The sequence below is a fragment of the Arachis hypogaea genome, chromosome 16 (genome assembly GCF_003086295.3).
Source record: "Arachis hypogaea cultivar Tifrunner chromosome 16, arahy.Tifrunner.gnm2.J5K5, whole genome shotgun sequence".
Lineage (NCBI taxonomy): Eukaryota > Viridiplantae > Streptophyta > Magnoliopsida > Fabales > Fabaceae > Arachis > Arachis hypogaea.
In genome coordinates this window covers 509,825-531,105 of record NC_092051.1, presented here as the reverse complement: position 1 = coordinate 531,105, position 21,281 = coordinate 509,825, and the positions used below count along the sequence as shown (strand labels likewise).

The 21,281-nt window shown below is 33.5% G+C and overlaps 3 protein-coding genes across 3 annotated transcripts; 2 read left to right on the top strand and 1 right to left on the bottom strand.

Moving 5' to 3' along the window:
* The first annotated feature begins 3,272 nt into the window (after window positions 1-3,272).
* LOC140179799 (uncharacterized) lies at window positions 3,273-4,103 on the top strand. The gene has a single exon (XM_072219568.1). It carries the CDS (start codon window positions 3,273-3,275, stop codon window positions 4,101-4,103), a length of 831 nt encoding a protein of 276 aa, XP_072075669.1.
* A 1,786-nt stretch (window positions 4,104-5,889) lies between these two features.
* On the top strand, window positions 5,890-8,423 carry LOC112754307 (uncharacterized). The gene is made up of 4 exons (XM_025801920.3): window positions 5,890-6,609; window positions 7,043-7,105; window positions 7,237-7,311; window positions 7,613-8,423. The coding sequence occupies exons 1-4, from the start codon at window positions 6,241-6,243 to the stop codon at window positions 8,141-8,143; spliced, it is 1,038 nt and encodes a 345-aa protein (XP_025657705.1). The 5' UTR covers window positions 5,890-6,240; the 3' UTR covers window positions 8,144-8,423.
* A 780-nt stretch (window positions 8,424-9,203) lies between these two features.
* On the bottom strand, window positions 9,204-13,196 carry LOC112754306 (tubulin beta chain). The gene is made up of 3 exons (XM_025801919.3): window positions 12,324-13,196; window positions 10,364-10,633; window positions 9,204-10,150 (listed from the first exon to the last, which is right to left on the bottom strand). Exons 1-3 carry the CDS (start codon window positions 12,739-12,741, stop codon window positions 9,465-9,467), a joined length of 1,374 nt encoding a protein of 457 aa, XP_025657704.1. The 5' UTR covers window positions 12,742-13,196; the 3' UTR covers window positions 9,204-9,464.
* Between the last annotated feature and the right edge of the window lie 8,085 nt (window positions 13,197-21,281).

Sequence of the window (21,281 nt, the reverse complement as noted above, 5' to 3'; positions counted from 1 at the left end):
TGATAAGGTGATTGGTTTTTCGATAATCTCAGGAATAGACCGGGCTAAGGCTCTAGATGAGGATTCCAATGGCAGTGGTCATCAAAAAACAAAGAGATCCTATGCCTTCGAGAGTTTGCTTCTCTGAAGAGGCTACAAACATCCTTTCTAAACCATACAAGGAGGCAATTGTGATTAAGGTTCTTGAAAAAAACCTTAGTTACACAATCTTGATTCACAAACGGAAGGGTTATGGAGGATCGAGAGAAGGTTTTACTAAGAGGCCATAGATAATCTTCCGTCACTATATTGCAGTTAAGCCGTGGTCACCCGATTTTAAACCTTGTGAGAACATTTTTAGGAGACTATGGTTTGGATTTAAATTTGAGCATATGGTATTACTGGGATAAAGCCATGATGAGAATTGCTTCTGCTGTTGGGAAGACCAATTGGATCTGGCTACTAAATTGGCAGGGACAATTTGCTCGAGTTTGCGTAAAAATTAATCTTGGTTTGCCGATGGTTCAAAGTGTGATTGTCGATGAGTTTGAATATAAGGTGGAGTATGAATTTTTACATCTTATTTGTGACAAGTGCAATTGTTTCGGACATCCAAAGACTCCGATATTGTCAAGAGAGGTGGATGGAAAGGGAACCTTAGTGACCGAGACGGCAGTGCGGGTGGTGCAGCCACATGAAGATTCGAAAGAGAAAATTTTTGAATTTGGATATAATCCCGAAGATTCAGTGATAGTTGCGGATATTAGGGAGGAATTGGCTGGTACGTTGCATGGGAAGGAAGTAGGGTCCAGCATTTGGCTGGCTGGACCAAAGTCAGCGGTAAAAGGAGAGGAAAATTTGGCCAATCAAACAAAGCCCAACAAATCTCTAAAGGCAAAGTGTCGTTACACTTAAATAAAAAATTGGCCCAAAATCGTGACTTTACACCGAGTATGAGAGGAGTCAGATCAGAGGTGAAGACCGGGTCGGTTGGCGGATCTCTTTTTTTCTCTCAAGCTTGCACAGCGTCTTCCAAACAACAAGGGGTAAAGGACAAAGTTGTCTCCGTTCCGGTTCCAACTTTTACTGGCCTTATCAAAAACGGGCACAAGAGGTTGCGCCCTTCTTCTTTGCGAAATTCGCTGTTGACTGCCTTGGTGACACCAGCAAGCAGCAAATCAACGAATTGGAATGGTTGCCTGTGGAGGGATACAGACAAACCGAGCAACAACCGGGTAAGGACAAACAAGTCTTTGGGGATATGATGGTAGATTTTCATCATCTCCTTATGGCACTTCGGTTGAGGTTGGTCCTTTTAACAGTACAAGTATTTTATGAATTATTCAGATTTAAGCTTTTTTATTTTGGAATATTAGAGAAACTTCTAATGAATTGGCTCGGGTTCATAGTAAAGAATTAGTGAATAAAATTCACCATACTTTTTTTATTTTGTTTGAAACCCAAATTCTTTTCAAGAGGAGGACATCTTTTTGGAATAATCTAGGTTATCGACGTGTTAGTGTTGTTGAGGCTAATGGTCATAGTAGGGGTATTTAGGTTTTATATTCTAATTCAAATATTTCTGTGAGAGTGTTGGATGTAGTTGATCAATGTACCAGTTTTGAAATCACTATAGATAATACTTCTAGTTACTACAGTGTGGTGTATGCTAACCGCATATACATCGGTGTAAAGATATGTGGGTTGACTTGACAAGGATTGCTAATATGATCCACAGACTTTGAATCGTGTTAGGGAACTTTAATAATGTTCTGTTGCAGAGAGAAGTTAGAGGGGGCAGTTCAGTCTTGCCAGAGCTGAACAATATTCGAAAACATTAGAGGATTGTGGGTTGTTTAATATGGGTGCTATTGGGAGAAGATTACTTGGTACAGGAATGTGAGACGTAGGTTCAGGTGGCTAAGAAGCTTGACAGAGCAATCATCAACCAGAACTAGCAACTAATATTTTTGGAGGCTTATACTGAGGTGTTGGTGTGCATTCACTCTGATCATTGCCCATTGTTCACTAGGTGCAAGATGGCAGAGAGGACTACCAAGGGCCATCGTCCGTTCAGATTCAAAGTTACATGGATGACTCATCCTCTTTTTAGGAATGTTATTTATACAACTTGGAATAAAGAAGCTCTGGATGTGGTCAAATATTTGTTGGAGGTTCAGAAAGATGCAATTAGCTTCAATAAAAAGATTTTTGGCAACATTTTTGTTAAGAAAAGGGAGCTTGAGAGGCTTTTGAATGACGTTTAGATTACTCTGAAGAGTCGGAAGGATCAACGGCTTAGGATCAAAGAGCAATTTTTGCATTAGAAACTGAATTATGTTCGTATTCGAGAAGAGCTGTTATGGTACCAAGAATCTAGAGAACAGTGGGTGAGATATGGAGACAGAAATACAAATTTTTTCATCTGCAGACGGTTATCAAGTGAAAGAGGAACAAGATTCATGGGTTATTTTTGGAGGATGGGTCTTGGGTCACGGAGACTTCGACTTTAGAAACCTCGGCAAATTCTTTCTTTCAAAAACTCTTTTCTACAAGGGAGGATATTGACCTGGATGTCACGGGGCCTTTTTCCTGTCTGTCTCTTAGTATTGTGGTTTGTCAAAAGCTAGTGTAATCAATGATGTCGGAACAGGTTAAACGAGCTGTGATGACCATGAGTTTATTTAAAGTCCCAGGACCAGATGGATTTCGAACAATTTTCTACAAAAATTTTGGGACTCTCTTGGCAATGATGTGTGTGAACTGGTCAAACGAGCCTTTGAGAGTGAGCCAATGAATGAGACTATTTTTTATACTCTCATTGTTCTAATTCCTAAAGTGAAAGTTCCTTCTTTCTTACGAGAGTTTTGGCCTATTAGCTTATGTAATGTAATTTATAAAATTGTTACAAAGATTCTAGTTAGCAGGCTCAGACCTTTTCTGTCGGAGATCATTTGTCTTTAGCAAGGCGGGTTCATTCCAATGAAAGGAACCATAGAGAATATTATCATTGCTTAGGAGTTATACACTTCATGAGGAACACCAAGTCTCGAAAAGGGACCATGCCATTCAAGATTGACTTGAAAAAAGATTATGGTAAGGTAGATTGGCATTTTTTGGAGGCTATTTTGGACCGATTTAAATTTTCAAAGGCTACCATTAATCTTATATTAAATTGTGTGACTTCCTCTTCGCTGACAGTTTTGTGAAATGGGAACAGGCTCTAAAATTTCAATCCAAAGAGAAGGTTGAGGCTAGAAGATCTTATGTCTCTATATCTATTTGTACTATGTATGGAAATGCTTGCTTGCTTTATCTCTCATAGAGTTTCTCAAGGTTCGTGGAACCCAATAGCGGTTTCTAGAAATGGACCTCGACTCTTTCATTTGATGTTTGCAGATGACCTCTTACTTTTCTGTAAGATATCGAAAGCTCAAGTAATAGAGGTTATGCATTGCCTGGACTTGTTTTCTAGAGAGTTAGGTCTAAAGGTAAATCTTCATAAGTCGAAGGCCCAGTGTTCCAAGAAGGTGTCAGAGAGGAGGAAAGAGGTTTTCTCTGGGGTCTTTAACATCCGGTTCTGCAATGATTTGGGTAAATACCTAGAAATTAACATCGGCCATGCCAAAGCTTCCAGGAGGACGACTCAAGAGGTTATTGAAAAAATTTCGAGGAAGCTCTCCAGTTGGCAAAGATGCCCGCTGAATAAGGTAGGGAGGCTTTATCTTGTTAAGTCAGTTATGGCCTTTATCTCGGTTTATGACATGCAAATTTTTCTTCTCCCGAAATATGCATGTAATAAAATTGATTTCTTGATGAGACAGTTCTTGTGGAAAGGCCAAGCGATCGGGAAAGGGCTGCCTCTGGTCACATGGGAGGTTGCCATAACTCCTAGAAGGGCAGGAGGATTGGGTATTAGGGATACTTCCTGTGCTAACATGGCGTTTCTTGAAAAGCTGGTATGGAATTATCTAAATAATAGCAAAAAGTTGTGGGAGCAAGTTCTGAAGCATAAATATCTCAGAAATCAGTCTGATATGAACAAAAACAGTAGAAATTCTTCATCAGCTACCTGGAAGAACATTGTTAATGCCTATGAGCATCTCAAGGAAGGGTTTCGCTAGAATGTTGGAAATGTCCACAAATTAGTTTGGTATGATGAGTGGACTCATTTTGGTAAGCTTTGCAACCTTTTTCCTTATATGCATATTTGCGAATCAGATTTTATAGTGGCTAACTTGTGGATAGGAGTATCTTGGGGAGGTTGATAGTCTTACCATGCCTATTCTGCATGAGATTAAGCAGTTTATTCATGGTCTGAGATATCCTAGTTCGAATGAGTTGGAGCCACAGTAGGAGTGGTGACCTGCAACAACAAAAAAGTATAGTGCAAGGGAGTGTTATAGATGGTTATTAGAGAAAACCTTGAATTGGAAAGCCAATAGCAACTGAAACTGGTTTTAAAATGCTAACATTTCGGAGAAGTTCAAATTCATTATATGGCTTGGCTTACATAATGCTGTACTGACTGAGACTTTTCGATTCAAGCGGCATTTAGCTTCTTTAGATATGTGTAAGAGATGTAACAAGGGCAGAAACCAATGGAGCATTGCCTTAGAGACTGGGAACGATCAAAGACAATTTGGTTTGGCATATGTTGGATCTTAGTATCTTGGACTCGACGACTGGTACTACTCTTGAAGAGTGGTTTTGGGAGGCCTTGGCTAACAATGAGGCGTCTTTTAGTGCAGGACTTTGGTGGGTATAGAGACATAGGTGCAATGACATATTCAATGCTAACGACCCTTGGACAGACCACAAGGTTGTTGACTTGGCCAAAATTACTGTCAAGGTCTTACAGGTTTACAGGAATCGAAACAATGCCTTTAAGTCTCTCCAAAATTGCTTGTGTTGGGAACCACTGGTAAGCAGCTGTTTAAAGTTAATTGTGATGCAAGCTTGTATCCGGATTTAAATTTAGCAGGGTTCAGGTGTATTATTAGAGATTCTATGGGAGGTTTGATCTCGGGCGGCTCTAGAAGCATTCCCACTAACTTATTATCAGATGTGAATTATTTGCTGTTTGGAGGGGGTTGGTTTTAGCTTAGAATTGCGGTTTGAGAGATATTATATGTGAAACGAATTTCTTGACATTCTGCCCATCATGTATGACCTTACAAGTGGGTATTCATTTAAAGTAACAAATTTAGTTCACAATATTCAGGAGTTTTTATCTCATATTTGACTTATTCACATTGAGTGGGTGTTCTGAGAAATAAATATAGCTGCAGATTGGATGACTAAATATGGTGTTAAGAGTAACTCTAATAATGTTATTTGATTTGAGCCTTGTGTTGATCTCCAACAAATAATTCACTCGGATACAAGATAATGTTTGCTATGTTTCTTTGTATGTTTAGACATAAAAAAAATGATTAATCAATAAAAAATTAAATTAATTTGATTGGTTCACTAAATTGTTCAATTTTAACCTATTTGTCTGTAATTAATTTTGTTCGGAATCAAATTGGTGCGATAGTCAATTTCTGTTTGACCTAATTGAGCTAACCAATTCAATCTAGTTATCAAAACCATGGAAAAAACAATAGAGCTTAACAAATGTAGTCACTTGTTTGGGCAATAGTATCTCCTACATGCATGTCTAGTTAGTTGTATGGTCTATTTTGTTGTGCATTGTTGTAATGTGGTGTTTATTGGCTCTTGTACTCCAAATTATGTTTCAAATATTTGTTCGTATTTAATATATTTTATAAGTATGAAATAATATTTAAATTTCAATATGTTGTTCCTTTAAATATTTTATTAATAAAAATGAATTATTTTAGAAGAGAAAATATTAATTCGTGTTTTGTTTTCCTTTTAAAAATGTGTAAGCTAAACAATTTCAGCATGCTGAGGGTATATAAACCCTAGCAGAGAAGGTAGCCAACCCCAATCTCTGCAAAGATGACACGTGTCAGAAGCCAGAACCTAGCCACTGATTTTCCAATTCCTTTTTTTTTTTTTTTAATTCTTATTATCAGAGAGAAATAAAATCGAAGCAACAACACAACAACGCAGCACACTCTCTTCTTTTCTCTTTTCTCTCTCTAATCCTCTCTATCTTCCTCCTCAATCCATTCCCATACCTCACTCCTTTGCCGCTACGCTCATAAAAAATCTTCTCTTTTCTAAAACCCCAATGCAAATTTTCACTTACGTCCCCAAACCACGAAACTGAAACAGAGAAAGAAGATAGAGATGGAACAGAGCAATGGTGAAAACGGTTCAGGTGGTCGTGTGAGGTCAACGCAGTTGACCGAAGATGAGAGAGAGGTTTTTGACATCCTTGTGAGATTGCATGACATGGTGTTGGAATTTGAATCAGAGGTACGAATACCGTTCCAATGGGGACGAAAGAAGAAGAGATCTGCAATTCAACCTAGCTTTTTCCGCCGTTTCTCTTCTTCTCCGCCGCCGGTGAGTAACGGTGGTGGTGACGGCGGTGTTGTGGCGGCGGCGGCGGTGAAAGGAGAAGCTCCAAGCCCAGCAACTCCTTTGTCCTTATCGCTAACTGAATCTGACGAAAAGCCCAATAACATATTAAGAGCCAAAGCCTCTCTCAAAAGGGTATATGTTTATCTTCTCTCTTCTCATTTTTCTTTTCTAATTTTTTTAATAGTGTTTTTTGACCCCTTTGATGAAGAGCTCTTGTTGGAGTTAAATTGAAATAATAAAAAAATAATTGTTTTAATTTAATATTAGTATTTAATTTTTCTTCATTCATCAAATTTTGTTAGTTCTTGTTTGATCCATAATGTGTTCTTCTGATCGATTCTGTTAATGTTATGTTACTGTTGTCATTTTTACTGGGTCTAAGTTATCTTCCATATTTTTTTTTGGCTAATAATGAATTATTGGTCTGGAATTTTTTTTAACAAAATTACTGTAGACAAATTTTTAAAAAATACACGTGGTTTATTCATTTATTTATTTTTCCTGGTTTATCTTCCCATCTTCTGATTTCCGGGTTTTTGCTGGGTTATTCTATCAAAACTTGTAGAAGAGAGAACATTATCTAAAACTTATAGAAGATTTGACTAAGAGCCAAGCTTCGCTGAATAAGGTAAGATTCTCTATTTACCCTTTTTTTCGCTCCTCATTAAATGGTTCGTTTTTGGGCATTTGTTGATTTTATATTTCCTTTTTTTGTTTTAAAAATCTCTCTCTTCTCACTCATTTTTGGAATTCAAACAGGAGATAGAAAATGTGAAGAATTTCCGTGACCGATTGAGGGCCTTCAATTCGAAGTTGAAAGAAAGAAAACTAGAGGTACTTTTATATTAATCTCGCTTCATCCTTTTTTTTTTTATTTTCCTCTAAAAAATATTATATCTATCTATTAAAGAGTTAGAATCCAATGAGTTATATCAGTTGGTTCATACTTCATACTACCATTATTGGGTTTTTGTTTTAATGTAGCATATAGTAATAGTACCAAAAAAATAAAAAGAGAGGATTGTAGAATAGTATTAGCATTTAGTTATGACTCTATCTCTTGTCTAATGGTGGGTCCAAAACTTTATTTAGCTTTTGATTGATGGAATTTCTATTTTTTTTTTCCAATTTACAGCTAAATAATGGCCCCAAAAGTGAATGCAAAAATAGCAGCATGGAAATTGGGTGTGAAATGCAACAAAAATTGGGCCATGATGCACCAAGGAACTCATCAAATTCCATGGGCGAATATCAAGAAAACAATAAGCCTCATGAATTGCATAATCTACAAGCGCCAAACGCACCACATCACATAAGACTGAGGGTCAATAACCATTCTGAGGCACCCCAATTGTGTAGCAGGGAGGGAATTAATCAATTACCAAAAAAATTGATGCAAATGGAAGCACCTTCTTCATCTTCACCAAATTCATCATTGGCTATTGTCAACAATAATGGTAATAGTAACATAGTGCAACCAGTGATTCCTGATCTCAACGCCTTTCCTGAAGATTTCGTTCAGGTGGACTCTTACCAGCCGTTGGATACGACTGCTGCAAACAAGGATTTGAGCAGAGTTATGGCAGCTCAAGCTAGGCAGATGAGGCTTCAGAAAAACAGGCTCAAGAATTCTACAGCCACTAAGTCACGATATTCTTGTAGATGATACTAGTATGCTTCTTTTCTCTTTTAATTTCTCTCATCTAAAATTTTATTTTCTTTCTTGAAAGTAATTTTGGTTCGAGAATTATAATAATCAGATAAGCTCATTTTTGAGTTGCAATTTCACTATAGCCCCCTTTTTTTTTTGACAGATACTATAGAATCCTAAATATGGTAATAGGGTTGTTTCCTTTTTTTGTTAGTGTAGCGTTTGCTGGAATGTATATAAGGAACCCTTTGAGTTTTTGGTCGGATTATCGTGAATGGCATAAATTTGGAAACAACATGTGATAATAACGTTGTAGATTCCTAGTTTTTTTGGAGATTTCGTATCAGATTTGGAAGCAATCGTTTATGACTTATGATCCCAACATGGTGGGATTATGATCACTTTCCACAAATAAATACGTTTCATTCTTTCTTCATTGGTCAGTTGGGAAATCTCACACTTACATCGCCCCTCCTAAAACTAGCCATTATAGAGGGGGAAAAAAAAAAGTGTCCCCGTCGAGAATAAAAGTAAAGAACTAAAGAGGAGCAAAAAAAAAGGAAACATTTCGAATTTCAAATGTCACGCCACATGCTGCACCCAATTTAAAATAAGTTTGCAAATTCCATTTAATTTTTTCAAATAACATTTCATACATTTATTTAATTTGAAATTTCGAATTAGTTTCTTTTGACATTGTTTCTGGTCAAATTTAGAAATAATTAGTTTTTTTTTTGGTAATAGAAAGAATTAGTTTTTATTGTCATCTATTTTTTATTTTTAACATGTTTTTGGTTTATCAACAGGGCTGAGGCCCAAAGAAAAGGCTACAACTCAATTATTGACTTGGGCTTTTTTACCTGAGAGATTTATTGTCAAATATTTGATTTCAGTTTTAACAGCCATGCCAATGGGTGGATTGTTAGCTGAAAAAATGGTCTCAGGCAGTGGATCCATTGCTCAAGAAGACGGCCCAATATTGAACCCTGTGATTTTTAACTTTTTGTTCATCTTCCTCATCAAGGAAAGGTCTATCTCCAGTTGACCCAAAGCCGAAATAAAATAAAATGAAAAAGAAACAACAAACAGCCTCCTTTCTCATTCGTACATTTATAATAGAACACAATATGCAGCAATCAACAAAAATGTTGTCTCAAGGGTAACAATACAAAATTACCAATATCAAGGGCATGGCATACGCTGAAAATAAAGCAGATAGCAAGAAGGAACAAGTACACATATTGGTCACAAATTACACACATGGCAAATCTGGTAAAACAAACACAAGCAAGTTGCTTACCATTACCAAAGTTGGTTTTTGGTTTTGGTTCAGCTACTACTGCTCCTCATAAACCTGTTCTTCACCCTCTTCACCATACTCCTCCTCATCCTCCTCCACAGTTGCATCCTGGTATTGCTGGTACTCTGCCACTAAATCGTTCATGTTGCTCTCTGCCTCTGTGAACTCCATCTCGTCCATTCCCTCACCTGTGTACCAGTGCAAGAAAGCTTTTCGGCGGAACATTGCAGTGAACTGCTCGCTCACTCTCCTGAACATCTCTTGAATCGATGTCGAGTTACCGATGAAAGTGCATGCCATCTTCAGATTCTTGGGTGGGATGTCACACACACTGGACTTCACGTTGTTGGGGATCCACTCAACGAAGTACGAGGAGTTCTTATTCTGCACATTGATCATTTGTTCATCCACCTCTTTTGTACTCATCTTTCCCCTGAACATGGCTGATGCGGTGAGGTACCGACCGTGGCGGGGATCAGCGGCGCACATCATATTCTTGGCGTCCCACATTTGCTGTGTGAGTTCTGGGACGGTGAGGGAGACGTACTGCTGAGAGCCGCGAGAGGTGAGAGGTGCAAACCCCACCATGAAGAAGTGGAGACGAGGGAATGGGATAAGGTTCACGGCCAGCTTCCTCAGGTCAGAATTCAGTTGTCCAGGGAACCTCAAGCAACAGGTCACACCGCTCATAGTTGCAGAAATCAGATGGTTCAGATCGCCAACTGAAATTAAACAATTAAGAGTAAATAGACAAGTTAATACTATTGGTTACATTACATGGTGTTATTCTTAGATAGCTATTCTTTTAGTACCATGCAAATTATTGGTGTTTGCCAATTCAGTGCAGCAATAATAGTGTTGAGCTATTAAATTAGCGCTTAAAAAAATAATACTTAGAGTCTAGATAAAGGGTCGGCTATGGTCTTTATACTCACAACTAGGAGTGGTGAGTTTGAGAGTCCTGAAGCAGATGTCATAAAGTGCTTCATTGTCAAGAACCATGCATTCATCTGCGTTCTCCACGAGTTGGTGAACGGATAAGGTAGCATTGTATGGCTCTACAACGGTGTCAGATACCTTTGGTGAGGGGAAAACGGAGAACGTGAGCATCATTCTGTCTGGATACTCTTCTCTGATCTTGGATATCAAGAGTGTTCCCATGCCAGAACCCGTGCCTCCTCCAAGTGAGTGACAAACTTGGAAACCTGGCAAAAGATTCACATATAAAATCAGAATAGAGGATGAGTGTAAGATAACTTTTTCATGATCAAGTATCTTTTTTGGAACTCAACAGTTGAAGCAGTTAATATAGTTAACGAGTCATCAAAATTTTGAAATCATGTATATAAATCACGGCTAAAGTTCTTCACCATTAATAATTCAATTTCTCTCATTCCAGATTCCAAAGATTCTCTCTTCCGTCCGCATCTAACACTACAGAAAGACATGTTTCCTTCAGCAACTTCAACTTAATTTCATGTAGTTATTACAATTTTGCAACTGCCTTATGGTATATCTACAAATTTGGGAGTGAATAGACACTGTAATTTATTCTTTAGTAAATTGATAAATGTAAAACCACATCGTCGGTGCCTACTTATGAGACACTGTTTCCGCAATCACAATCACAATCTCAATAAGAAACAAAGAAAGATACGATATAGACTTATAGATATTCAATTTAGCCCTGCATTAAAAAGCAAGCCCCGTGTGGGCCCTGCCTGTCTTTGCAGTACGCAACAGGAGACCTGCTACCACAACTCAGCATTTGTAATTACTCCAAAATAAGCAATCTGGTAGCCTTGGGTCACACTATAAAATACAAATAAGCAATAATAATTAACAATGATGATGATGAAGCATCAATTATTGCAATGGAAAGTTAACAGGAACGGGTTCCTGAAAACTTGGTTCCAAAATCCAGATCTACTACTGCGATTTCCTTTTCCTAATAGATCTATGAATAAAGACAATAGTAACAAAGAATAGTAAATAAAAAGAACTCCGAAAAGTAGTCAGAACTCAGAACGAAGATACAACGCAAAATAAAGTTGTTAAAAGTTCCATTAAACAATTGTCAGAAAACCAGTTCATCAGTCAACACTGTAGTAACTCAGCAATTTTCCTTATGAAAGTTTATTTGATATTTCTTTTGTCTGTATCACGATATAAAACTTTTTCAGCACTTTGTTTTCTCCGTCACAGAATTTCAACTTAGAATTTCTAATCATTAGTTGCACTGGTTTTACAATATGGTTCAATTGAACTTAAGGCACAAAATCCCTTGAATTGGAAAACATGATTTGATTCATTATTCATAACCATCTTTCCATTATCCAAAACCACTTCCTTCTACTGAATATACTCATGAACGCACAATTCATCGTCCAATTCATTCATCACTACGCTGTAACAACCACTGGAAATCAAGCAACCAAAACGATGGTATCATGGCATTCCATCCAAAACTGCTGCTCAACGAAGTTAATCAAATTGTTTTAATACAGTTAAGATCAGTTCAGTGTTACAAGTTCGCATGTTAGAACTCACGCAAACACAGAAGCACTACACTACTATCAATCTCAATGTTCTCCACCGAAACTAGATCTCACATTTTTATTCATTTCTCTGAACTTGTTAACACATTCAAATTCAAAGTCGCAATTAAACTAAATCAGAGTTAGTTAACAGCCAGTTTCAGTTCTACATTTCGCATGACGATTGTATACCAGTTAAAGAAGCACTGCGATCCCGTCAATGCTATCTACCTTAAACAGATTACAGATCTCACTTTCACTCATTTCTCAAAAGTTGTTATAGTCACATGAAAACCGCAATTCAAAGAATCGAAAGTCAAATTAGAGTAAACGCAATTCAATTGTTGTATATATATACCTTGCAAGCAGTCGCAGTTCTCGGCTTCTTTGCGAACAACATCGAGAACGGAATCGATTAACTCAGCGCCTTCAGTGTAATGACCTTTCGCCCAGTTGTTACCGGCGCCGGACTGTCCGAAAACGAAGTTATCCGGACGGAAGACCTTACCGAATGGACCGGATCTGATGCTGTCCATGGTTCCGGGCTCAAGATCCATGAGAACAGCCCTGGGGACGAACCTGCCTCCTGAAGCCTCATTGTAGTAGACGTTGATGCGCTCAAGCTGGAGGTCGGAGAGGGCGGCGTCGTTGGCGTCGGCCGGGGCCTGGTGCTTGCCGGTGGGATCGATGCCGTGCTCGTCGCAGATGACTTCCCAGAACTTGGAACCGATCTGGTTCCCGCATTGACCTCCTTGAACGTGAAGAATCTCTCTCATTCTGTTCCTCTTTCTGTTTTTCTCGATAAAGCCAAGACAAGAAGTAGAAGAAGAGTGTGATGACTGATGAGCGATGAGTGTGTGTGGGGGCGTAGTGTGATTTATGGAGTGCGGTTTCAGAGGGTAGGATGGTAAATGTGTAACGTTAATGGCGGGATTTTTCTCAACTGTATCACCCAATAACTGCCCCAAGCCCCCAACTCCCCACTACTACCATCTTTTTTTTTTTTTTTCAGTCATTTAGTAATATTATGCAATTTTATAAACTTATTAAAAATAACTTTTGTTTTATTTTATCAAATATAATTATTCTAAAATTTGATAAATTATCTTTAAAAGACTAATTTTAATAAACTGTCAAAGTTTTACCAAATCACACCTAAGCTTAACTTTGAGATAGTTGATGAAGAATTAAAGATTCTTTCATTCATGTGTTTCATGATACTAATGCTAATACTAACAATTTGTAAAATTGAGTTGATTTATTGAAACTTGGAATCCAATCTCACGTGGCCACCGATGTTTATCTTAATTTGATGGATTTGACCCCGTGAAGGTATACAGCTTGTACTGTATTTAATTAATTATATAAACGTGAAAGTATACTACGGCGTAGTAATAATAATAATAATTTTATCTATGTCCAATGAGCCGCCAATTTAACCTTTTGAATCTGATGAACATTAATAATAATATTGAAAATCTTTTGCTCCTTTAATCATTCTTCTCCCATCTCTTCACCAAACACATTGATATGATAGTTCAACACAGGAAATTGACCTCCTATCTATTGTTGTGTTAACCTTGATGCGAATAGCATAACACTAAATTAAAAAAAACCTTCAAAAGTAATTAATACTAGTGGCATAAAAAAGAGAGTACATGGATGGATGGTGCTAATAAAAACCGCGGTTGTCAATCTGTGATTGCCAGGTCTCCATCTATTTAATGTCTATATAAATCCATACCATCAGGCATCATGGCAAGCATAAAGAAGCTAAAAGTTACTACTAGTAAAGTGAAATTAAAGTTAGATTAAAAAAAAAAACTATGTCCATTAGTAAATTGATAAAATATAATAAATAATAAGCACGTTTTTGTGAAGAAATACCTTGTCAGCATCAAAAATTATTTTTTTGGGCCTTATCATATCATGGCCTTTATGGGTCAAGGATCATTGATTTTATTGAATCTTACTAAAAAAGAAAATGGGAGTAAAAAGCAAGCGTTACATGTGTAAGGCCCCATCTGTTTAGTGTATTGGGTTTAGACTAAACAAATTTATGGCCTAGCCCAATTGGTGTGTAGTTCTTGATTCTTTGACCACTACAAGTACCGAGGCCTTATTGACCAAAAAATGAGAGAGAGAAAATTCAGTAATGACTAATGAGGTTAGTCTTCATTGTTGTAGGCATAGTTAGTAGGCTAAGAGCATCTACAATGGTGCCTTTTTCACTTTTTTCTGACACATAGGAACTCTAACTATTGGAGGAGAGAAGGAATGAGTTTCTGCACGGGTCTTAAGGTGAGGGAGTCCCTCTAAACAGAGACTCAAGTTAACCAATAATAACTTGTCATTTGGCAAATTATTTTAAAAAAATAATAATATAAAATCTGAAATAATTAAATAATTATATTAAATAATAAAATAATAATTAAATTAGTAATAATTATAATAAAAATTATATTAAATAATTATATTTTTATTTAATTAATGATTTATATTAATTATTTAAAAAATAATTAATTAGATTTTATATCATAATTAATATTAAATATTATTATATTAAATTATAAATAATTAAATTTACTTACATTAAAAAATAAATTTAATTTTTACACCTTATAAAATAATTCTTAGTTGAGTTAGTTATTTTTACTTTTAAAATTTAAAATGCTAACGATATTATTAAAATTAGCAATTGTAAACACAAACTATAAATTAGTGTAATCCCGAATTATATATTGTGTATTATTATTATATATGAATTTATTTAATATTAATATCTTTTAATAGTAAATTATTTTTAAATTTATAAATTTAAATAATATTATTAAAAAAATCAATTACATTAATTTTAAGTATTTTAATTAATTAATTAAGTGGGACCACAACAGGGATTAAAGTTAGTTCCTCCTAATGGAGAAAAGAGAGATGCTTTGAGTTTCTATTTACCGTTTATGACGCAAAAGTTGATGTGGAGTTACTTTTTATGACAGGTGGGCCATAAATAGGGACTGAGATGAGTTCCTTACTGGAGATGGTCTAAGGATTCGATGGTGCCAGAAAGTTTGGATCATTAAATGACCCCAGAATAAAACATATTTTTTAAGTTTTTTTAATAACTGCTAAATAATTTTTTTAAAATTTTAATTACAAATTAATTCCATATATTTTATTTAATCATAAAAACTATTTTTTATTTTATAAATAATTATTTTATCATAAATCTATCATGTTTATTAACAATCAAGAACAAAAACAATAACAAATTAGATCTTTCATTGATCCTAATAAACTTTTTGGCTATTCCAATCGATTAAAAAATTATATTTGATCCGTTACGTTCGTGATGAATCATAAAATCGTGTTTTCTTGAAAACCAATCGATTGGATTATCAAAACAATCTATTGAATTATAACTCAATCGATTGAATTACAGTTTATCACAAAACAATCAATTAAAAATTGCAAGGCAACATGGTTTTTCATATGTTCTTTAGTTTTTACTTTGGGCGTGTTAACGATAAATGTTAAGTCAATGAAGACTAATTAATCACATTTTACAATAGGATTAATTCTTATGGACATCATTAACTGCTTTACTAGAAAATTAAGCATAGTACTAATGTTCCACTTGAGATTGGGCTTGCTGTTAAATGGTTACTGATCTTCTTGGTGGTTGTGAATTGGTGAACCTGAAATTAATTATTAAGACATGTTCATTTGATAGAAACGAAAGTTAACCGATGCTCCTATAAATTAACATATAGTATAGTTTTTCATTTATTTATTGGTTAGGTTTGGCATGACACAAATTTTTGCGTCAAACTAACCTCAAATTTAGCTTTTTCTTAATGTGGTTTTTCTTCTTTTTCTGTTGATGACGCGTATAATGTTAAATGTTTACTAGACATTCGGTATTACACTACCAGTCAAGTATAGATACCAAGGTAAAGAATTGAATTTCAATGTTCAACTCATTTTTAAGCGTCCATTCATTATTTAGGTTGCTCATCACCACAACAATGTTTCTTTACCTATTTATAAACTTTGCTGATACGACTTTATAGATATTATACTATTTCTGCTGCCATTTGTCACATGCTACGTTTTATTTATACAAGAATACTTTGTCACAGATTTTACCGAACATTTGATTGTCTCAGTAGGGATCATCTTTGTAATCTATCATGTAAACGTAATCGATGTAGGCATGTCAATGGGGCGAAGCAGGGGGCGGGAGATGCCTCCCTGTTCTCCGTCTTCGCTCCCAGAATTAATCCCCGTTTTCGTCCCATTTTCAGTTATGGGAGAATAATTATCCCCATTCCCGTTGACTGTTTTCCGCGGAGTTCATTTCCCATCTCCCTATGTTTAACGTTCATATGAAAATTATAATAAAAAATATCAAAAAAACTAAAAAACAAACTATAAAATATTATTACAAACACACAAACATATCTTATTCAATTATTCAAGATTATAAGTCAAGAAATATAACATACCAAATCATAGTTCATAAAATAAAATCTTGAACAATAGAGTTAGAATTTTCAATGAGTGAAATTACTAAAAAAATTCCTATATTAGAAATAAAGTAAAGGTTATTAAGTAAGTTAAAAAATTCGGGAAATTATCGGGGATGGGGCGGAGATCCCCGCTCGGGTCCTCGCGCCTGTCTCGAGAGAATTTCGCTCCCCATCCCCACACCCACGAGAAAAATTCCCCACCATTAGGTCCCATTCGGGGGTTCCCACGGAGATCCCCACCTACTGGAGATTTTTGACACCCCTAAATCGATATATGATTTATGAGCGATTTAAGTTGTTGCTTGATTCCATTGGCCATTATATATATACTGTAGATAAGATAGTATAATAATAAGATGGGAAAGTATGAGGAGCCAATGAAATATTTATACAATGGAGATTTAGAGAGTATTAGAGATATAATTATTAGTGTTACCTTTTTTCATCAATTGAAGCTTTTGGGATGAGTGGTATCATGCTTGGTATTAGAGTATTAGATCCGAAAGGTCAAGAGTTCGAACCTTGGTAAATCCCAAAATTAGTTTAAACTTTTGAAAAGATGTTTATTATCGCTAGTACACGGATGGTTATTCTAGATAGTATGGGAGATGTTCATTTTGTAACTTAATAGCTCATTGATGTTCATTTTGTAACTTAATAGCCCATTGTATACATTGTACAAATAATTCATTGTCTCCCTAGCGGGATCCTAATAAGATTAATTCGTTTAACATTTTAGTCAACAATTCATGCATCAACATGTTGGTATAGGATCCATTCAGAATTGTTAGAAGGTGATCCATGTGGTATTTTAAAGGAAGATGACTGTGTATTGTTCTGTGTATGTTAATTGACAATTTGCATGTGGTTAATTAGTTCAAACTTCAAACTTTTTAACATGACTTTTCATTGACCTAAGCCTTAAGGAAATTTCTTGAAAATTCTCTTTTATGTGAATTTTCATCTAGTCAGTTTTAAAAACGTACAAAATAATACTACTATTAATAAGCTTTTTCAAAACTTGGTATGCAATTTGAAACAAATGTTCATATTTCAATAAAAATTGTACATATGGGCTTTATAATATAGGAAAAGTCTAGAGGACCAGCAATTTTATTGAATTTTGGCCAACATATAACCAGTAGAGAAAGGTAAGTCATTAGATGAAATCTCACATCAATCTCACACCATTAAATCATTATTAATGGCTATTTGATGGCTATCAATCACAAAAGTTACTAGTCTCCTAGCATTGTTCTTACTCAAAATGACTTATTATAACTTGGTTTGAATGTGTATCTATTTTAAATTTGTAACCAACAATTTTAATAGTTATTATTATTGTACCGACTATCAAATATTTATATAAATTATCATCTACCTCTCAACAAATGACATATATTTTAAGATTTCTTTTGTTTTGTTTGATTTTGACACAGATGTTGATCAAATTTGATCAATAATCTCAATTTAAAAAGTAGATACGACTCTTCTCTAAATAAGGAATTCGACTCAAAACTTGTCAGCTTTAATATCAAAATAAACTTTATAAGTAATGAAAAAATACTGAAATTCTTAGATTAATGATAATAAAATATATAAACAAATATTTAACATGAACAAAGACTAGAATAAAATCAGTGACTTATAATAAATTAAGAAGCGAAAGAGAAAAAAATTGCTCAAACAAGTAAAATGAAGAACAAAGCTAAAAGTTGAATCAACATAACTAAACTAAAAAAAGAAATACTTAGACAAATGAAATAAATAAAATAATGAATTGTCTCCTCACATTCACATGCATTTACACTTCATAATTAATCTTTTGTTGTCTTAATGTGATTGAAAATTTATAGAACTTCAGTGTAATTTTGTGATGTTGAATGAAAGTCTATTTTTCATTCCTTTGATTCTCATATTTACAAGAAGAGAACTTTAAACTGAGATTTTTTTATGGTTATTTTTACCCATATTTTCTCCATTACTTATTTCTCATAAACAAGCACCTACGTTTTCGCTGCAGCTTGATGGTCAAGTAATACTCCCACATTTGGGAAGTGGATCTTTTGCAGTGGAAAAAAAACTGAATGCTGTCAAGTGTTGAATCTAACTTTTTATTGTTTTCTCTCTCTTATTTAATTTTAGTTTCACTTATAGAATTAAAGGTGAGAGATCACACTTTATTCTCTCAAGTATATTTTTTCTCATTTCCCCCACATTCGTGGTAATTAGATAAGATTGTCTATACATAGGTGTTTTTTTAGTGTTTTAATTGCCATCATCTATTACTTTATATCTCACTTAATCGAATGTCTTCAAACTTTATCAACAAAATTAATATCGAAACTCACCATTATTGAGGTCGACATTTCTGTTTTTAGTCGAGTTCAAATTCTGTGCCAACAACTTCACACTTCAAAAATTCTAGTTGCTTTTATGCTACTCCATAATTTCTAATACTACTCTCCTATTATTTCATACACATGTAACGATTCGCTCTAATCATAATGATAAATGGAAGAGTTTTCGATAAAAGACTGTCCAATAAAGTTATAGTTCGAAACTACTACTAATATTTTGGTTAAAAGCTATACTATAAAGACTTGGGACAACAACTTATATAGCGGAGAAATGATTGGTTTTCAAGTTTTGGATAAAGAATAAATTTTGTATTCAATAAAACTGATGTTGATGAATGACATAATAAATGTTATTTTCAAGAAAGAACATTCAAAGATACGTTACGCAAGAAACACATTGCATACAGGCAAGTAAAGTCAGAAGGACAGAAAGGGTGGCCTAAAACAAATGAAGAAGGACAAGAAAGGGAGGGAGTAGTGGGGACTGTGGGCGGTTCCTTCCATACGTATTAGTCCATGACTTTGACACCCCAATTAATATCAACGATGACTTAGTCCTACCTTCTTTTTTTTTTTATTCAATTTCTTTCCCCCTTCTTTAAAGCCTTATTTTATTAGGACCTCTCTTCATAATTTCAGATGTAAGCTAAGGCTTTGTTTGTTTCTTGAGATATGGACATTAATTATTAAATACGGTGATATATGCCTGTTGTTTGTTAGTTTACACATAGATTTAGATAGATACGTTGGTATATGTAGATTTACATAAAATATATTTATTTAGTATTTTTTTTTAAAACTGAGATACAAAGTATAGGACACAAAATTTAATCTTTTTATTCTTAATTATTTTTTAAATTATCAATACATAAAAAACAATACATAAGATACAGAAAATAAAATTAACATTTAGTTTATATATATATATATATATATATATATATATATATTGTGTAATGTGTATTATTACCAAACACATTATAAAATTTGTGTATTTTTATATTTATATATCTTTATGTATTTATGTATGTGTTTATGTATCTCAAAAAATACTAACTAAACCAGCCTAAGTGATATTAATATGTAAACTCATTCTCATAGTTGTATTATCATTTTCTTTTACAAAAGAAATAAGAGAAAATTTTACTTCTTTCCTCTTCTATGAGATGTTAAAATGATACTTCCTTCTCTTTTATTTTATAAATGTACATTCTCCTCCCTTCTAACTTTTAAAAAACCTCTTCTTTAATCCATTTTAAATTTTTTGTGTTAACTAATGTTAACTTTATTCATTTTAAAAAAAATATTTTTTTAAAAAATATCCCTTAACAAATTTTTTTTTATCATTAAATTTTGTATACTAAAATATCCTTTAATAAATTATTCTTTTATTGATTAAATTGTATTTTTTAAAAAATTAATAATTATATTTTTTTTCTAAAATACCCTTCAATAATTTTTTAATTATTAAATTATAATTTTACCAAAATTTTTGTTAACAATTTTTTATATTTTACTATTAATTTTTCGATATATATATATTATTTTAATATTAAATAAAAATTTTTAATAAGATTATTTTTCAATATCAATATATATTAATTGTTATACATATTAACAGTGGTAAGATTTTTTTATTTAATGTTAAAATAATAAATATTAATATCAAAAAATTAATAGTAAAATATAAAAATAATTGTTAACAAAAATTTTGGTAAAATTAAAATTTAATAATTAAAAAATTATTGAAGGGTAGGTATCTTAGAAAAAAATAATTTAATTATTAATTTTTTAAAAGTATTTTGGTAAAAATACAATTTAATCAATAAAAAAATAATTTATTAAAGGGTATTTTGATAAGAAAAATTTAATGATAAAAAATAAAATTTTTGCTAATGGGTATTTTTTTTAAAAATAATTTATTTTCCTTAAAAAATGGATAAAATTAATATTAGTTAACACAAAAAATTTAAAATGGATTAAAGAGGAGATTTTTTTAAAATTAGAAGGGAGAAAAATATACATTTATAAAATAGAGGGGAGGAGAGTGTCATTTTAGTATCTCACAGAGTCACGCGGAGGGGAGCGAAATTTTTTCTTATTTATTTTGTAAAAGAAAATGATAATACAACTATGACAATGAGTTTACATATTAATATTACTTAGGTTGGTTTAGTTAGTGTCTTTAAGATACATAAACACATATATAAATACACAAAAATACATAAATATAAAAATATACAAATTTTATAATATGTTTAGTAATAATACACAAGATAATAACATGTCATCATGTGAAGATCAAGCACACATATTTTGATATAAGAAATATTAAAAAAATATTAAATTTTGTGATTTGTAGTTATTAATTAATTATTATTAATATTTTTAATAATATAAAATTATATCTAATAGTATGAAATTATT